The 18,936-nt window shown below is 40.4% G+C and overlaps 1 protein-coding gene across 1 annotated transcript; it reads right to left on the reverse strand.

Annotated features, from left to right (window-relative positions):
* Nucleotides 1-642: 642 nt before the first annotated feature.
* On the reverse strand, nucleotides 643-18,647 carry LOC117828128 (homeobox protein MOX-2-like). The gene is made up of 3 exons (XM_034705132.1): nucleotides 17,913-18,647; nucleotides 9,056-9,228; nucleotides 643-1,230 (listed from the first exon to the last, which is right to left on the reverse strand). The coding sequence occupies exons 1-3, from the start codon at nucleotides 18,340-18,342 to the stop codon at nucleotides 1,006-1,008; spliced, it is 828 nt and encodes a 275-aa protein (XP_034561023.1). The 5' UTR covers nucleotides 18,343-18,647; the 3' UTR covers nucleotides 643-1,005.
* Nucleotides 18,648-18,936: the final 289 nt, after the last annotated feature.

Genomic DNA, 18,936 nt, shown 5'->3' on the forward strand with positions numbered 1-18,936 from the left:
AGCTCACATCACACCATCCTTCAGCATCTTCACTGGCTCCCTGTACAGCGCTGAATCCACTTCAAAATCTGGCTCATCACCTACAAAGCCCTCAATAACCTCGCCCCCTCATACCTGACCGACCTCCTCAAACGCCAATCCCCATCTCACCGCCTCAGATAATCTGATGCCAACCTCCTGTCCTCTATCACCAAAGACCAAGCACCGCACCCTGGCGGACAGAGCCTTTGCCATCGCTGCCCCGACTCTCTGGACCTCTGGAACTTTGAGTACCCAGAAAAGCGCTGTATAAGTCCTATCAATTATTATTATTAAATATGTCAAGTACTCCAGAATAACTTGTGTCAGTACACAACCCGTGTGATCCAGAGTTGCAGCCACTTAAAAATGTAAATATGTTATTCCTACTTTCTTGTCTTTGTGTGTAACTTTACTCTTCAACACGGAAGCAAAACCATAACAGCACATGAGCATGATAGCTGCAAACTTCTGAGAGGAAGGAGAGCTGAATGAGGAGAGAAATGTCAACATAAAAACTCCTGCAGAAGTCCTGCTCACCTTGTCTAACGTAAGTAGTCTTTAGCCTTAAAGAGAAAATCCAATGAGCAGTATTTGAATTTTTTTATTTAATTCAAATGTTTTCTTGCAGGTAAAAAGTTTGTAAACTTTAGAAAGGAGTGTGGAAAAAATACAAATTTGAAAGCTCCAGTTTCATCATTCAATGTAAAAAAAGATCAAGAAGGTTTAAACGGGATAACAGTCTTTGACTTTGATAAATTAATGCAAAAGCATGTGTGCTGCAACTTCAGTTCATCGTACAAAATGTTTTAACATTTCACTGAAACAAACCTTTGACAGTGCAAATTCCAAGTTCTTGCTTCAGTTTAAAGAACCTCTGGAATGTACTTTCAGTCCCATTTCATAGGCTATTGGGAGGATTTGTTCTCTAGATTTTTCTTGTCTCACCAAAGTGTCCTCTGTCCCATCCATTAGCACCCCTGCAGGTCATAAGTGAGGCTGCTGGGAGCTCTGGTCACTGTCCTGACTGTCCTCTGTGGTCGTCCTCGGTGGGCTCGATGAGCGCTGCAGTCCTACGATCCCGGAGTACTCAGACGGCAGTAACGTCCCTTTTTTAACATTCACCAGTTCTTTCTCCCGCGCTGCTGCCCCCTGCTGGCCTCCTTTCACTCGCTTCCACTTCATTCTCCTGTTCTGGAACCAAACCTTCACCTGAGCAGAAACGCAGAGCACATACACATGATTAATGGTGTCTTCATACTCAAAGAGGATGAAACACTAGCATGAAAAAAACATCACATTTTTACTTTAAAAATCTGAACTGAGAAAGCAGCAACTCCAGTCGCAAAAATTGAAGCCAATGCAGAAGTGTTAAAAACTGCAGTTCATAGAGTGTCCGCTTGTGGCTCCAGAAGTGCCGGAAACCACATATATCAATTCAAAAAAGCCGATCTTTACAGCAGATATAAACATGTTTACAGCTTGGATGAAAAAATTTGTTTAGTCTGGGCAGCTCATTTCTCATTATTCTGTGGTCACACTGGTCAACCAAGCATGCAACAGTCAAACTAAAGGCACACACCCAAAACATAAAGGACATTACATATTGTGCAATTATGTCAACATGTGCAAAACCATGCTCCATACGAAAACGACGATAGGGAGTTTTCAAAAATCTCCACCTTGGAAGGCATTTTTGCCTATTGCATTTTCAGTGACCTAAAACTCTGCTGCTGCCTTATAGAAAATGAGACGGCTGTTCTTTTGAACTGCACTTTCACTTTAAAAACTCCTAAACAGTCAGTTGACAAGAGAAAAGTATAGTATGCATAAATTGAGCGCAGATTTAGCCTAGTGGTTAAGTTGCGTGTCCATTTAGCAGGCGGCCAGGCTCGAATCAAGCCTGTGGCCCCTTTCCAGCATGTCATTCCCCCACTCTCTCCATGTTTCCTACCCTATCCACTGTCCTCTCCTGTCTAAATAAAGCTGTTAAAGCCTCAAAAATATAAGTTAAAAAAGAAAAGTAATATGTATACATTAAAATATCCCTGAAGTATCTTGAGGTTGAGCTGCCACCAATGAACTAAGCATACAGGTGCAGCTAGTCAGACTGATATCAGTGGGTTATCATATCACAAAAGTTGACAGAGCACTATTTAGGAGTGAGAGAATCACCACTGACCTGTGGATGAAACTAAGATGAAGTTAACAACAGTACTTTCTGAATGGTTGGCAGAAACTAGTGACTCAATTGTTCCTTTAAATGTGAAACTCAAAGTGCAGTATATGTTTAAGTGCATGAGTGGTGTTATCTCAAGCATGAAGGACTGCAGTTGCCCAACATCATTGCTAATTTGTACTGTCCTTCATTTGTGAGTAATGGTGAGATGAGTGATGTTACAGTTAGTCGTACAGTATGTCCACATAACCAGAAATGTGCTGATGTATGAGTCACAGCAGCCTGCTGGCTCGTCCTTCTCTCATATCCAATCTCTCAGTGTTGAATAATCTGCTGCCTCAGACCAGGAAATCCAATCCAGACTCATGATACACACTCTGAGTCCTCTCCTGACTCCTCTTGTCATATTACTCTATCACTGCATATCCATCCACCAACTCCTTCTATGTATATTTCAAACCCACACCCATATATTAACAGATATAAACACACATCTTTTAACACTGCACAATTTGCTCTCCCAGGAGTCTTATCCTGTAGTAAACCAGTCACTGTACTTGAGTGTACAGAGAAAACACGCAGCTCAATCAGGTGGTTACTCATACAAGCTGTAAGCTAAGGAACTATTTAGGTAACTTGCAGCTTTCAGAGTCATGTTTGTCACCTCACGAACTGCTCTTTGGTACACAAGCCAATCCCAATCTACTCTAATAGTCTACTGTGAGAGTGACTGCTTATTTTTGTGTCCAGATTTCCCAGTCTGCCTAACATCCACTGTTCCTGTCCCACTCCAGTCCACGTTCTACTGCACAGACTCTTGTCTCAGAATTTTGGGACCTGTTGCGGGGCATTTTGGCTTTACTTTTGTACCGCAGGAGGAGGTAGAAGCATGTTGCCCATCTTTATGTAGTGGGGATTAACAGTCACAAACCAAGTTGTGACCTCTGGTGTAAAAATCAAGCCAATGCAGAAGTCCCAAAAACGGCAGTTCCCTGAGTTTCCACTAGATGCTGTCTTCAAAGGCGAGTCACTCCCCATAGAGCCCCATTTTCAAATGTCCCACTTTACAGCAGAAATAAACATGTTTGAAGCCTGGTACAAAAACAGTTTGTGTAGTAATGAGCTACACAAACCTAAGCCGTTTTTTGAATCAAGCTGTATACATGTTTATTTCTCCTGCAAAGATCGTCTTTTTTGAATGGGTGTGTATTTGGTTTCCAGTGTTTTCTGCAGCCAACCTCAAGCGGTCACTCCATGAACTGCAGTTTTGAGCACTTCCACATGGGCTTCATATTTTAAAATCAGAGGTTGCTGCTTGATCTAGACATAAATTTACACATGATTAGGCATATTGAGGGTGTGGCTAGTTGACTGGCAGGTAGGAACATTGTAGCCAGCAAAAATAATTCATTAGGCCCACCTCATCTCCACCCCTTTGCTGTTTCTATATTGGATGAAAATTTAGTTACCGCCATTGTCAGGCTTTATAACCCCTCCTCACAAACCAATGAGGGATGTCATTAAGACTACAGGTTATGGCACAAACAAAGAACCACCTGGTGAAAAAGAGACAACTTTAAATTTCTGATCAGGAAAGATTAGTTCCATGTTATGACAGAAGAGAAAGAAGGATGCTTTAAGCAAACATTAAAAGCATGATTGTGGTGTCACTCATTGAAACATATAGACCCCTTTTAACTTTGCACAGGATTAGCATCTTCAAATCCTGAACCAAGGGCTTTAAAATTGCCTGAACTATCTGTAGCCCCACGAAAAACAATAATATTGTAGGTATAATTCTGTTTCCTTTTTTCATTTAATCCATTAGGTAAATAGGTTTGTAAAGGGAAAGGCCACATAAGAAGAAAGTATTTAATGGCACTGATGAGGGATCAGTTATTTCTTCACAACTTATAAATCTGTACAGTTGGTACGAGGTGAAAGTCTTAAAATCACAGTAAAGATGCTGAGCATCCAGAGTAAACTGTTCACTAAACAGATGTATTGTTCCACTGTTGGGGATGTTTGGAGCAGCCAATGTGAGGGGGAGTGAAGAGGGACCTGAATCCAGACAGGAAGAGCTGAATCCTGGGTGAGTAGTCCTGGCTGCTGCTCGAGCCAAACGCTGATCAATCCAAGCCAACAGACCTCTGAGGTTGTTTTTGGACAGAAGAGCTGGATGTCTTTAAACTGATGCTGAGACATTTACAGGACAATGTAAAGAGCACTGAGGATTTATTACAGCATAACAGCCTTTAATCACCACGAGCCACTGGAAGCTGGGTCTCTCCTATAACACAAAGCGACGAATCTTCTAGACGAATAGTTCTAGCTTCAACCAGAAAAGATGTTCCTGTGCATATCCAGGCAGGCTGAGTAATATCAGACCTTTGGGAGGATACCAGAGTTGGATGTGCCTTCAAATCTGCCTAAAATGCTGAATTCTGTGTTGTCTACAATGCAAGTCACAGCACTAATCAAATACCATGATTTAACTGATGGTTGGGTTTGTCAATAGAAGTCTATGAGAAAACTGATGACTTTCCGCATGAGTTAATGGACGCAATCTGTAGTTTCAGTTCTTCTTTAATATATCATGATGTTCATTAAGTAGATTATGGTTCCTTTTAGAGTTTGGTTGGGCATCTCTGGTGTGAGGCGGATACGATTTGCATCTCGATACATTGTTAACAATCCAAAATATTAAAGATACATATTCAGTGGGTGCAATAGGATACAATATGATTCACACCCCTATCACAATGCAGTACGATCCAACACCATCTGATTCAACGCAGTGCGATTCAATGCAATACGAACGATGTAAAGGAATGATGCTATGTGACTCAATGATTCTGCCACGTAATTTAGCAAATTTTGAAAGACTCCAAAAATTAGCTAAATTATGTGGCAGAATCTGCCCCGTCGGCAGAAATCTGTAGCCTAGCTTGCGTGCTGTTCCTCTCCAGAGTTTCTCATGACAGGGGCCAAGCCGAGTGGCATCCGTTATGGCTAGTACAGTTAGTAGTGACGGAAAACTCATGCAACCCCACTTTAAAAAAACAAAATATCCCTTGAAGACTTTCCCAAACTGACCTTTTTTTGAAGTCCTGTATGAGCTTTCTGCCTTTCTCAAGTTCACAGTACAGTACAACTTAACACGCCTGGCTCACAGAGACAAGGATGCTCAAGATTAACAAGAATACGTAAGTGCAATATGAAAACTATGAAAACGGGCAATACTTTGCTCCCCACTCTGTGGGTTAGCAGATGCAGATGAATCCGAACCCAAATCAAGGGTTGCCAGAGCACTGGCAGACACTTCCACGGTCACACCGTGTCAACTTCAGGTGCGTTGTAAGGTTAGTCATGCTGCCTGTGAACCTTAGAGTAGTAAAGACACATTTTGCAAAAAGCATCTGACTTATCAAGTTGCCCCTCTTTCTTGTGAAACCTGTAGTGTTCCCAAACTTTCAATCTGGAATTGACAGGTGGTGGGCACACTCGCTCTAGTTTTGTTTTGCACAACTCCTACGCTATTCCAAAACAAAATTATACATCCACAGAGCATGTTAATGTAAAGCGCGTCTTATGCAAAAGGAATAAATAAAAATAGGTCCATCACATTTCTAAATAAATACATGTAATCTCAAATGAATCAGATTTGATTTATGCAGACATTTAATAACCAATGCATCTCGATTTCATTCCAAAATTGCATCCTTACACAGCAGCTCTACTGATACACTTGTGTTGTGCCCACATGTCTGTGTATTCTTGTACTGTGTCAGTGTAATCTTCCTATAACTATTCTAGAATCAAAGAGACAATAAAGCAGGGGAGGATTACGGCAGGGCGACCTGGGATTGTCAAGGTGCTACAATGGAAACCTGAAAAATATCTTGTTCAGGGTTTGGTTGTTCTCTGGCCGGAGATGGCTGTTCATGTTGTCAAGTAAGCACATTTTACTGAAGCTTTTTTTCTGCTTTCCTTAATTAGCATCCAGATTAAATCTCTCTAGCTGTGTACACGCCAGTAGATATTTTTGGCTGTGTTCTGCCAATTGCACAAAAAAAAAAAACAATTCAGAGGGGGGGGGGGGGGGGGGGGCACTTAAAGCAGAAGTAATGATAGAAATGAAGTCGTCACGCCACTACCTCTTCTTTCCAGAAGACAGTCATGTCTCTGTCCACTCTTCAAACACAACTGTTTTCTAACTCTTCACACCCACAGTGAACAGCAGCAGATTCAGCTTGCTAACTTCAAACCTCATTCTTTCTCTGTGAGCTTTAAGAAAACCATCTGGACTGTGACACACAGCCTCACAGAGTCACACACACACAGCCACACGCTGACGTTTCAAAGAATCTGTGTGGTTTGGGATCGATTAGCCTCAGAGCATTAGCATGACATGTCCAACCGTTTGCTGATGTCAAAACACAGACATTTTCCTGCTGTGAACAATTTCTCTAATGAGAACCAAACATCAGCCACTTTTATTCTCTGAGTCATGGATGTCATCATGCTGAGGGTTCTTTCAAATCTTAACAAGTACAATAAAAGCCATTACTACTGAACATTGAACTAAAACAATGCTGGAAGAAGATGTTCATAGGGAGTTCAATCTTTGCTTAGGTGTCAGGTAGAAGATACTGTGGTAGGCATAACGACTGTACATAGGCAGGAAACCCCCATGGCTGAAAAATTAAGCCCAGATGAAAAAGTGTCAAAAACTACAGCTCCTAAACTGTCCACTGGAGGCTGGCCCCAAAAGTGAGTCACTTCCCATAGAGCAGCGTGCCAAATGTCCAACATAACATCAGAAATTATCTACAGCTCATTTCTCAGTTCATAACAGCTTTAAGAGCTGAATTAAAATGAATCACATGTTAAAATGTATATGAAGGCATGAAGTTGTGCAAAATTAGGACAAATATGGTCAAAGATACGTGCTAACAGTTAGTTTGCGACTTTCCTCAAGCTTTCTCAGTGTAAATAATCTCTAACAGAGTCTCGCAAACACAAATATAATGTGTACTTAACCAACAATATAGCTTGTCTTCCTATTTCAGTTAAAGAAGATGCAAACTGAAGTTGTTTAATAAATTCCCTCTAAAACAGTAATGTGCTTTGAACAGCTTTCAAATTGTTTTTCCAACAACAAAGACTTTGTGAAGTCAAAGCCACAAAAATCTTTTGTAGTCACTTTGATAAACAATGGGTTCTCCTTCTGGCAGGCTTCCAGAGAACTGACCAATCAGAAGAGAGTGGTCTTGAAGGGAGGGGGGCTTTAAAGAGACAGTACCTGAAACTGTAATATGTGTCGGACAGAGGTTGAACTGAGGGTTTTCAAAGACACCAGTGGGAGATAAAAATGTATTTTTACACTGCAAATCATACAGAGCTATAGACCTTTTGGATCTGATGTCACAATATCAGTCTGCTCTGCCTGGATGGCAATAGGGACATGTAACTTTTTGGATACTAGTGGTAAGTCAATACTCTTGTCCTCAATTTCCTATCTACTACCATGATCTAGTTCCTAAACTAATCAGTTTCTGTAAACCAGCGGTTGTTGTGTTTATGTAAGAGTTGTCATCTGCTTGGGTCCCAAGATTCATGACCCATACAAAAACATATTAACAGTCATATTCAGGTCAATTCATAATGAATCTATTGCAGCAAAATGTATTATTTACGTGAACAGTGCAATATATACACTGACAAAAGATAACAGATATAAAAATAAAGTATACGTAAATATGGGTGGAGTTGGATTCGACCCCAGGAACACGTGACAAACTTGTTACTGAAGCAGATGACAACTCTTACCGTTCGTTGAAAATACATTGAAGCTTAATGTCAACACTTCTACTTCCACCGTCCACTGTAATGGGCGACGTCATTGTATACATGTGACAGTACAGTTTATCATTTGTGCATACAGGTTTGTATTCCATGCACACAAATTTGTGACCAGTGTGTACGGCTTTGCAAACCTTGCACCCTGACTTGATTTTGTTTTCCGTATAACGACTGTGCCCACACGGATAAGAAATCCATATGCATGGATAATAAAATGTGCACACAGATTTCTTATCTGTGTGTATGGATTAACACATGGCTCTCTCTCATGGCACCTGGGGTCTCTAGAGCTATCACAGTGGTTTCCCAGAGTAAAAATATACAACTTGTCCATAACACGTCCACTATAAGAAACACCAAAATACAACACATAGAATACACCTTTTCTAGACTTAAAGAGGTGTTTAATCTCTCTTCCCTTGGTCTGTGTCTGCACACACAAGACTAAGCTGATTTCACCCGTGTTAGCTGACCCTGGACGATGCAGCCATTTACCTAATTCTACGCCTGATATCTCTCTGATGGGGGTTTTAGAGCTAAAACCTAAGCTGTGCTCTTAAACTTTTAAGCTAAACTTTTTTCAAAACTTTGGAGACAGGATGTAAGTTTTCTCTGCTACTACTCTTATCTTACTTTATCAATGTACATCTTCCTTTCGCAGTCTTTTTTTCCCAATCTACAAAGGTTAAAAGCTAGAAACTTGCTCTAAACAGAAATAATGACTGCATTGCTTCAGTGATGATCTATTACTTCCAGATACATTTATTTTGGATGTCTTCTTATTGAAACTCTCTTCAAACTTTCCAGTGTCAAACAATGACTCAAGTGTTTGTCAGGGAGATGTGCTGATTTCGCTACGATGCCTTTCTGATGCCAGAAGATATTAATAAAACTCATGGCCCTTTGAATGCTCCTTCTGATTGTTTTTACTGACTTGGAGCCTGTTAGTGGGTAAAATGTGATGTAGAGATTGTGATTCAGCTGATACCATACTTGTCTTTCGGTGAGGTCGAGGTTGACGGCAATCTCGTAGCGTCTCAGTCTGGTCAGATAGTTGTGGTGAGCGAACTCGGACTCCAGCTCTCGGATCTGTTCCTTGGTGAAGGCTGTGCGCTCCTTCCTGGGTTTGCTGTTCATGTCTGACTTATAGCTCCCGTCCTGGGACTCTGAAATGAAAAACAGAACTTTTTCCAGCCACAGCTGAGTTTCCAAAAGAGAGGGGGGGGAGGTAGCATGAAAAAAAAGAGATGAGGGGCGTTTGATAAACTGCAGGGCCTCGCTGAAACAAAAATAATATGAGAGCAAGACGATTAGGAGTGCCAATCAGATTTTATTACTGAGGTTTGGGTGTTACATCTGGCAGGTTCCTACCAAAGTCTGCTCCTAAACACCACCATTCATTTTTAATTATCAGAGAAAAGCTAAAACTATTTCTCTTTAGAATAAACAGAGATGCCTGGCCTTTCCAGAGGATGATACAGTGCATGATAACGCTACTCCAAGATAAGATAAGTGAATACTGCCAAACTAATACAGTGAGGTGCCAATGACCAGATAGACTGCAGAACAGTTAAACAAGATTATCTAGTTCACTTTCCCCACAAGAGTACATCCAGCATCCCTTATGAAAAAGAAAACTGTGATCTCCAAGCCCCCAAAACTCCAGAACGGCAGTGCCTATTGTACATATCCCTGAAATACAAACCTTCCTAAAAGTGTCCTGTAGCTATTATTTAATACATTCTTAGACAGGGCCATTTAAACAACAGGCATCCAGCAGGAGTAGAGTCAAAACTGAATCCAAAAATGACTGTTCAATGTTTCAAATGTTCATAGGGAGGTTTTGGCTCATAGTTTCCCTATTAACCTTTGTTTTGTCCTCCAAGCTTGGTTACCTGACGGCTTGACTTCAACGCTTCTCAATCCAGACCTGCATACCAATGAATTACATCTACTTTGGATAAATCTGCAACACAGACTTACATGAGATGCAACATTTTGAAAGGAGGTAAAACCTGAAGAGAAATCACTCAGGTAATGTGTTAGAAAGCAAAGAGGTCTCAAAGTTAAATACTCAATTGAATGTTCTACGAGTCCTTCAGTCTGCAGACCCATATAGAGTTCAATGTCACTTTAACATTTTCCGTGAACTTATTTTCCATTATGAGAAATCAGACTGTATAAAACGTGTTTAGTCTCAGTGATGCCCCCCATTGGTTTTGGAGAACTATTTTGATATCCAATGTTGGAAATGTTGGCTCCAACTAACTAAGGCTAACCTAGAAACAGGAAAGAGGTGGAGTTGAAGCGAGCCTTAAGCCTCCTGACAAACAGATACAATACGCCCACCTCAGTCAACTTACTGCACCCCTAATTATGCAATTTTATTGATAACCCTTGGTATTAATAACATCAAAACACAGAAGTAAATTCCCTCCATGCATATGATTTACTCATTAAGAAATTACCTATAGAGACCAAAACTGTTTTTGCACCAGACTGTAAACATGTTTATTTCTGCTGTAGAGTTGGGACTCCTTCATGGGGCTCTAAGGAGATTCCTTGACTTTTACACACAGCCTCAAGTGGACATTTGAGGAACAGCAGTTTTTGGTTTAATTTGTAAATACTGCAGGTTGTTGCTTGTTCAGTAGTGACAGAGGCCTGATTTAAGGCCCAACATACAATTTCAGGAAAATGCAGTACAGAAATTGTCAACCAAATCCAGATATTTTGGGCATGCACCAAATTAAGAACATCTGGGAAGAGGTTTTTGAGGCTCCTGAATCAGTATTTAGTCAAGAGATCCAGGGGAGGCAGTGCAGGGTGTAACACAAGTAGGCAGGGGTGGGAGAGCCAAAAAATATCCTTTACAAATATTGACAACAGCAGCAATCAAATGCTGTAAACCATATCAGTGCTGGTTTGATTAAAAAGACTACTCAATGTAAGACAACAAGTGACTAGCAGAGGGCAGTGGCGTAGTACCCACATGAAGTGGTTCCGTTAAGTCAACTACCAAAGTGAAAGTGAAAAGCAAATGGTGCTGGAAAGAGCTACACAGCTGCATAAAAACTGCACATTGTGGACTTCTCTTACCATCATCCAAATCTTTTCTCCCACTGAGAGACCCCTTAAAACAGATTGCATCATAAATCGGTGTACTTACATTCCAGAATGTATGATATTTGAACTGTGCCATTTTCATATTAATGCAGTAAAGTGATTCGAATCACCTGTATCTTTGCCCTCCCAACTTGATACACCTCATTGTGCTAACTGCTAACGCACGGCTCCTTAACCTTATCCAGCATCAACCCAAATATTCAGAATGATTTGGATATTTATTCATCATCTCTGTTCAATGCATTGAGCTGTATTGGAAAACAAGTAAGGAATGTGTTATATTCACTTTGTCATGCCTGCTCACTCATATCTCCTGGAGAGACCAGATGCTCTTATCACTTATTATAATGATAATAATAATAATAATAATAATAATAATAATAATAATAATAATAATAATAATAATAATAATAACTATTCATACAGCACACCTTCTTCTTCACTTCTTCACTAATATCCTATAGAACTACATCACACCCTCACTGTTAGCCTATCATATCACTGCTGTCTTAGCGTAGGTCTGCGTAGCTACCTTCGCACGTAGCTGACGCACACCTCCTCCAAAATGTAACTACGCATCGCATCGTCACGGACTGCAAGCCCTGTGATTGGTCTGCTCGGCGGCATTGAATTTCCTGCTTTTACAGCACTCCCAGGATCCCCGGCTGTATTAATACACCAACATGTGTCATTACCTCTGTGTCTTTATCACACAGAAAAGTGCTGGACAGTACTCACTGCGTTCCCAAGACTTTTTAATGCTTTCTTTCCCAAAGCTCAAACAGAAATTGGGAAAAGAGCTTTCAGGTATTCTGCACCCTCAGCCTGGAATTTATTGCAAAATGGCTTGAAGCTCAAGGAGCTTGTGTCACTGAATGTTTTTAAATCTAAAATGAAAGACCTTGAAGCTGAATCTTTAGAATTTCGTTGCTTTTAGTGTATCTTGTTGCAACTGCCCCCTAGGTAACGGCTCCTTCTGCGACAAACGTGCTTGTAAAGGGTACTTCGGTTCTCTATGTCTGTAACTTTGTGTTTTTTTGCTGCTGACTGTCTTGGCCAGGTCTCCCTTGGAAAAGAGATATTTGATCTCAATGGGACAACCAGGTTAAATAAAGGTTAAATAAAATTAAAAAATAATTAGCATAGGACGTTCTGAATCGCTGTATCATGAGAGAGATCACATCTCACAGGGCAGGTACGACTCAGTACCTACACACACTCACAGTCTGATCCACAACGTCAGGGACAGAAGTTTGACTATGGACTGATGGACTTCTGACGTTAGTCCAGTGAGGATGCTGAGTTTGACGGCCACTGGCTGGATGAAGACTTTAACATTAAGTAGACATCAAAGCAGCACAGGAGAGCTCGGGCTCACAGTAACAAAATTAATGACAGCTAAAGAGTCAGAGCTGATCTGTGTTTTCGTGTGTCAACAATAGTGACTTCAGTTAGAGCTGGTGCAATATGAATATGTTGATCACTGAACAAAAATACTGGTAATCTTATTGGTGCCAGCCATTGGGACGAGTTATTATCTGTTGGTATTGGCTAAAAATATCCATATTAAAAAATAATAATTGAAATATTTTCCCAAAGTGAAAGAGGAGATGTCCAGTTTAAGTAAAAACTCAAAGACTGATGGAAAACTGTGACAAAAGCCACATTAATAAAACTTTACGAGGCCCTTTTAGTCATACTCGACCATCCTTGTTGCACATAAACACTAAATTTTTCCTCAATTATTTCGTGCTTCAAGTCTGAAATCATGTTTTCCCCTCATATTGTCTGTCATGAAATCATATTTCAAACGTCTCTTATGTTTTTGTGGTCAGAGGACGGTGAAAATGACCAGAGTAATCTTTCAGAGTGAATAATAATTTCTACACCGTTCCTCTCCCCGCGCTGCATAAATCCAGCTGACATTTCATTAGTCGTGTAAATGTGCGATGTGCTGACAAACCAGAGTGTGCCAGGAAAACACACACAGTCTGAGCTGAAACATGACACTACACACACACAGGACCAATTACACAAACACATGTTATACTGGTATTTTCTGTCATATTACCCTTTTAATGTCATTTCATTCAGTGCATTTAATCATTCTGCAGATTTTGTTTTTCCCTGGAGACTTATATTAAGAATATTGGTGTTTTTAAAACTTTTAAAGTCATTTTTCTGCTTTACTGTCCACTCAACTTCTATTTGAAGGAATGTAGGTCAATAACTTTGTACATTTCATCATTTTTAAAGTAGTCCAGAAAAAACACTGCGTAATAAAAGTGCTGCGGCTTCTTTGAGTGCCAGTGGAGTTAGAGTAAGGAAATTGGATTGGGGTTTGGTCTCTGGCAGCTTGGGCAGATCTTTTCGAAGTGTTCAATCTGTCCATCAAATCTCCGGATGTCTCCAGAATGGGACATCAACTTAGGGGGAATTTGGAAAGTTCTGGACCTGGCTCTGGCTGTGGCTCAAGCAGCTCGTCAGAGAGCTAAATCTGTAAGATATGGTTCCTGCTTTTAAATCATGTGGGTAAATGTCAGAGGGATGATGTGCTCTGCTGTGTCAATTATCTGAAGCATGTGTGCAGGGGTAGAAGGTCTGAAGCCAGAAGGTTTAGTTTTATGCAGCTGAAAATGAACCTTGATTTCACAATCACTTTTCCGATTACGAACATTTCAGATGATTTCAGAGTTGGGCTTATAACAACCTGCAGACACGTTACATTTAACTGTTGGATGATGTTATTATGCTTTTACATGAAAATACTCACTATTACCTCTGTTTGGTTCTGGACATCATAACTGTATCACATCTTCTTCATCTGGATGTTTTTAATTGGCTGGAGGTGGTACGTTCAGTTCAATTTTAAGCTGTAAATATTGAACTCTATCGTGAACTCAGTCTGTTGAGACTTTGCTTAAAAAGACACTCACTAAAACGGACTGTTTTTCGAAAGGGTGTTTAGAGCTGGTCCAAAACCTTCTTGATATATGTAATGTTTTGACTGAGACATAGCAAGGATGTTTCATTTAGACCACAGGGGACTGTATTAAATAGTTGAAAAGGGGCATTGTATGTCACCTTTCAAGATTGATATTTTAACCGTTTCCTATCTGCTAAATAGGCATGCATATAAAGAGCAGATATGGTTGTGATTTGGTACGTCGGGAATGGCATGACATAAGCCATTCGAGTTCCATTCATTCCCTTTGCTTGAAGAAGCACGGTGGGAAGAGCGTTTCGAGGAAGATGTGGCGACACAATCCCGGCGTGAGGCACCACAAACAAAAAGTATAAACAAAGAGGCAGGAGACGATCAAGAACAGGAACAGACAGCTAAACGGAGTAATGTCACTATACTACGTTTCAAAGAAAACTGGAAAATTGACGAGGCGGTTACTATTTTTAATCAAATAAGGCATGATTTTTTATTTGGCCGGTGAAAAACATTTTTGGCCGGTAAATTTTTGGAGGTCACTAGCCAATGGCAGATGAGGTAAAAAGTTAATTTTACGCCCTGCCTGTATGTGTTCCTCTGCTTGCTGCGCGCATACAAGCTCTTAAATGCATTGTTAGGACAATGTAGCTTAAATACATGCTAATATATTATACTTTAAGGGTTAATAAACATAATCATACATTTTTACCATCAGTCTATTTTTATTCCAAAAAAAAAAGAACAAAAGAAATAAAAGGTTTCATGTTCAACATGTACAAACTTTTTTTCCTGGAGGACAAGCTGCATTTCTGACATCTTGACTCCAACAAACAACTGGAAAACATTTTTTTGTTGTCTTAAATTCTTAGTACTTTTACAATAAATCCAGACACTAAATTCTGATCTGCATTCATTTAAAAATCATGAAAAAGTTTTTGAATAGTATTGTAACCACCTATTTGTACTGTACAAAAGGAAGGTGTGCTTTGTTGCCTTAAATGTTTTTATTCAAGTCAGAAAATATGAAATATAAATTTTCTCATGCTTTAAGTGAAACGTCCCTCGAGGGTGTGTTCTTGTAAAATGCACAGATGGAAGTGTTTTATTAAGGACATGTTATGAAGTTTGAGTTTTTTGGTGTGAAAATGTTTTGGCTTCAAGTTTTTAATGTTTTGGATCTAAATAGCTGTTGCATGCTGTTGTCAGAAGTTACCTGTGTGAATTGTTGTTAAACTCTCACCTGCACAATGCAGGTGTCAGACTGACTGGGTTTTTTTAATACAGAGCCAATGCTGACAGTCCTTACACTCAAATAGTGGGGTATTTTATTTGTTTGGTTTATGTACAACCAGTGAAGCATTTTCTTCTCTGCAGTAAATTGAAAAGCTTTTTCTAAGTTTGTGGCATTTTTGTTCTTCAGTATTTGTTTATGTATTTTATTCCACAAAGTGGTTTGAACCATGCTGCTCTGAGCCATCAGTCGACCAAACCTTTTCCTGCCCCGAGGAAGGCCTCAGTGGTTGAAACCTATTTTACCAACACAAGTCTGAGCCCTGCAAAAATAAAGGCTGTAATCTAAGCACACCTCTGAGTACCTAAGGTTGTTTAAAGAAGAAGAAAAAGATCAACTTTATTAACCCTGAGGTGAAGTACATTTTTGGCCCTCTATTATTGAAAATGTACCACACACATAAGCTGAACTACACATACATGCACATACAGGATCCTATCATGCACTATGAGATGTGAGAGTGAGGGGGCTGCACGTGGATGAGCGCCCGAGGCAGCAGTGCCTTGCTGATGGTGCACAGGAAGCAAACGGTCACCAGCCGCCCTGTATATGTTTAAAGTTACATCCCCTCATCAAACAGCAGCAGACACCTTTACTCCCATTTCCCATGCTCCTGTCTGACAAACTTCAGAAGCAATTTTAATTGTTCCTTTAATTTATTGATTTATTTCATTTTATTTTATAGTTGGGATTTATCTGAAGCCTTTGGTTGGTTAAACAAGCTTTGCGGTAGTTCAGCTTCTGTCAGGGTGGAGTATTAAGCAGCATGTCTCCTTCACTTTAACTAACCAAGTTTTCCCTCTACAGTACAAACTTCTTTTTACATCCTGAACTAAATCTCCAGCTGTTATTTAATCTTCCTGAATTACCTTACATTTAAAAATATATAACTGATGTAAGACCAGAAGAGATAGTCTGTCCCTCTTGTGTGTTTTGGGTCCCCTCTAAGATCTGAAGATATAAACTTTACCTCACGACTTACTGTCATCTTCAGCTGATTGTTTGGCTGACTGTAAGAAGTATTTCTATCTAATGTCTGAGCTGTAGACACTAAATGGCTGGATTTTGAGTTTTAACCCATCCAAAAAGGATTTAATGAATATATTTACCCTTTTTTAACACTATACAAAATATGTTCAGAGTACTGATTGTGAAGTTGCTCTTCGTGTCCTTTTTTAATTTTAAATGTACATAACCTGAGACAAAATGAAGATGGATTCACAACAACAAACCTAAGACGTCTATTCTCAAAATATAAAAGACGTTGTTGTTTTGGTTTTTGGTCACTAAAGTTGCAAAACCATCATCACACACTGCAAAAACTAAAATCTTACCAAGTTAATTTGTCTCATTATTAGTCAAAAGATCTGATTACAATTACTGAAAATCACATTAGCCCGACAAACCTTTTATTTATAATCTTATTACAAGCTAGAAGTAAGGACCTGAGTGATTGTAATTGGTAATACTGGCTGCAAATGCAGCAAACAACATTTTCATGATCAGTTCCTTCAACAAAGATGCGATAATTATTTCAAGAAACTTGTCAAGAACTTCTTTTTTTACCACAACAGCAGCCATTTTTGTACTAATAGGAATCAATTAAGTTATTTTTTGGCTTTTGGCAAATCCTGATTTGTAAGCAGACTATCAGGTCAGTGTTAAATAATGTTATATTTATAAATGTTATAAATAGAAATCAGACAAATACAATTGGTGAGAAGTGAGTTTTTGCAGCGTGTGCTGATGTTTTTTACAACATTAACGACCAAAAAGACCCAAAGATTGACATCATGTTACAAAAATACAACAACTGCATTTTAATTTTGTCTGTGAGAATGACAGATAAAGTTTTGAGTTCTTTTGGTCACCTTTTAATTATATCACAGAGTTGTAAAGTGTTTGGCTGAATTTAAAGAAGGATGAAAATAATACCACTTAACCACCAGGATTAGAGTGATATTCAAGCCACATTTTGTTGCTTGCTCTTGCCTTGCTCTTGTTGGTGATGATAGCATTTATCAAACCTTCTCTTCGGACATATTTAGACAAAATTCTAGATACGAGCGGTTAGATTTAAGGTTTTGCAGTGTATTCAGTCAAACTTGTGTTCACACTGAGGTGATTTGAGATAATTTGTTGAAACAATTTGGAAAAATGTACAAACTTTGATTTCTGAGAAATAAAACATGTCTAAGTCTAAGTGCAGTTTTCTTTTGAGTCACAAGCTTCCTCCAAAAATGTAAGGAATTACAATTTATTGATCAAAATAGAATAAAATAAAAGCTTCTTCTGAGGATGCAATGACTTGACTAAAAACAAACACATTTTGCAGGGGACTTACTGTCAATGCAACTAAATGTCTGCAAAAATGGTAAGATGAAAACTTCACAGGGCACAGAATCAGATCTGTGAATGAAGCTGAGGAATTAAAAAGTTCTCCTCATATTTTCTAAATGAATGTATTGCCATAAAGGTGACTATGATCTCACCTGTGATTTCATTCTTTCCTCCACCACTCCGTCTCTCTGCGTCCTCTACAGACAAACTCTGTTGTCCATAATCCACAGACTCAGCCGCCGGGTCTTCGCTGTCCAAACCTGTCCCCCCTGAACAAAGTTCAGGTGCTGTGGCCTCTAGCGCTGGCAGACAGACCCCATGACGAGTGCTAGGTGAAGGTATCTGAAAGGGGACTGTCCAGGCAGTTGGGGGCTGTTGGGTCAGGTGACCTCTGTGCACTGCAGTGTTATACACACCACTATCGTCTCCTGCAGAGAAGTTACAGGGGGGCGAGGAGCTTGGGAGGTCCAGGTAGGAGACGTGGTCACTGCGGCCATGCAGGGTCAGAGGTGAGGAGGTGATGGCGGGGTGCAGACCCTGAGCGGCAGGGCTGCGGAGGCAACCAAACAGAGAGTGATCCATGATGTAGTGGAGTCCTCCAAACCCCCCAATCCTGCCCGAAAGAACCAAACCAGAACTCCAAAAAGACCAGAGAGAAGAGAGGAGAAGCAATCAGGGATGTGGGCCTCCTCGGTCCCGGCTCTCCTCTGCAGCCCCCTCAGCTCAGACCTTCAGAACCCCCCTCTATATCCCAAAGACGCCAGCCAAAGGAAGGCAGAGATGTTGGCACTGAAAGAAGAGGCCTCTGGTAATCCTGAGCATGCAGACTGCAACCGGGCCGGCGGTGGGTAAACAGTGAGAGACTGAGGAGGATCTCAGATGACAGAGAGGACCAGGACCAGTGAGGAGGGAGACAGAGAGACCAGAAAAGTGGTGCTGGAAGGGGAGGGAGGGGGCGGAGGGAGACGGGCGGGGGTGGGGTGTTATATATAGGCTGTAACCTGAGAGGTAGGCTTGGTCACTGGCTCGCTGCTGCTGACCGCACGCATGTGATCATCCTCCAAAATGCAGCGCACAATAAATCTGAAGCGCTCCTGCAGCTCGGCCTCAGGAAAAAGTGGGCAATTTATTTTGGAGCCGAGCTGTTTGACCCCGCCGGAGCTTTTCTAGGAACCG

Source organism: Notolabrus celidotus, chromosome 16, assembly GCF_009762535.1.
Source record: "Notolabrus celidotus isolate fNotCel1 chromosome 16, fNotCel1.pri, whole genome shotgun sequence".
NCBI classification, from domain to species: domain Eukaryota; kingdom Metazoa; phylum Chordata; class Actinopteri; order Labriformes; family Labridae; genus Notolabrus; species Notolabrus celidotus.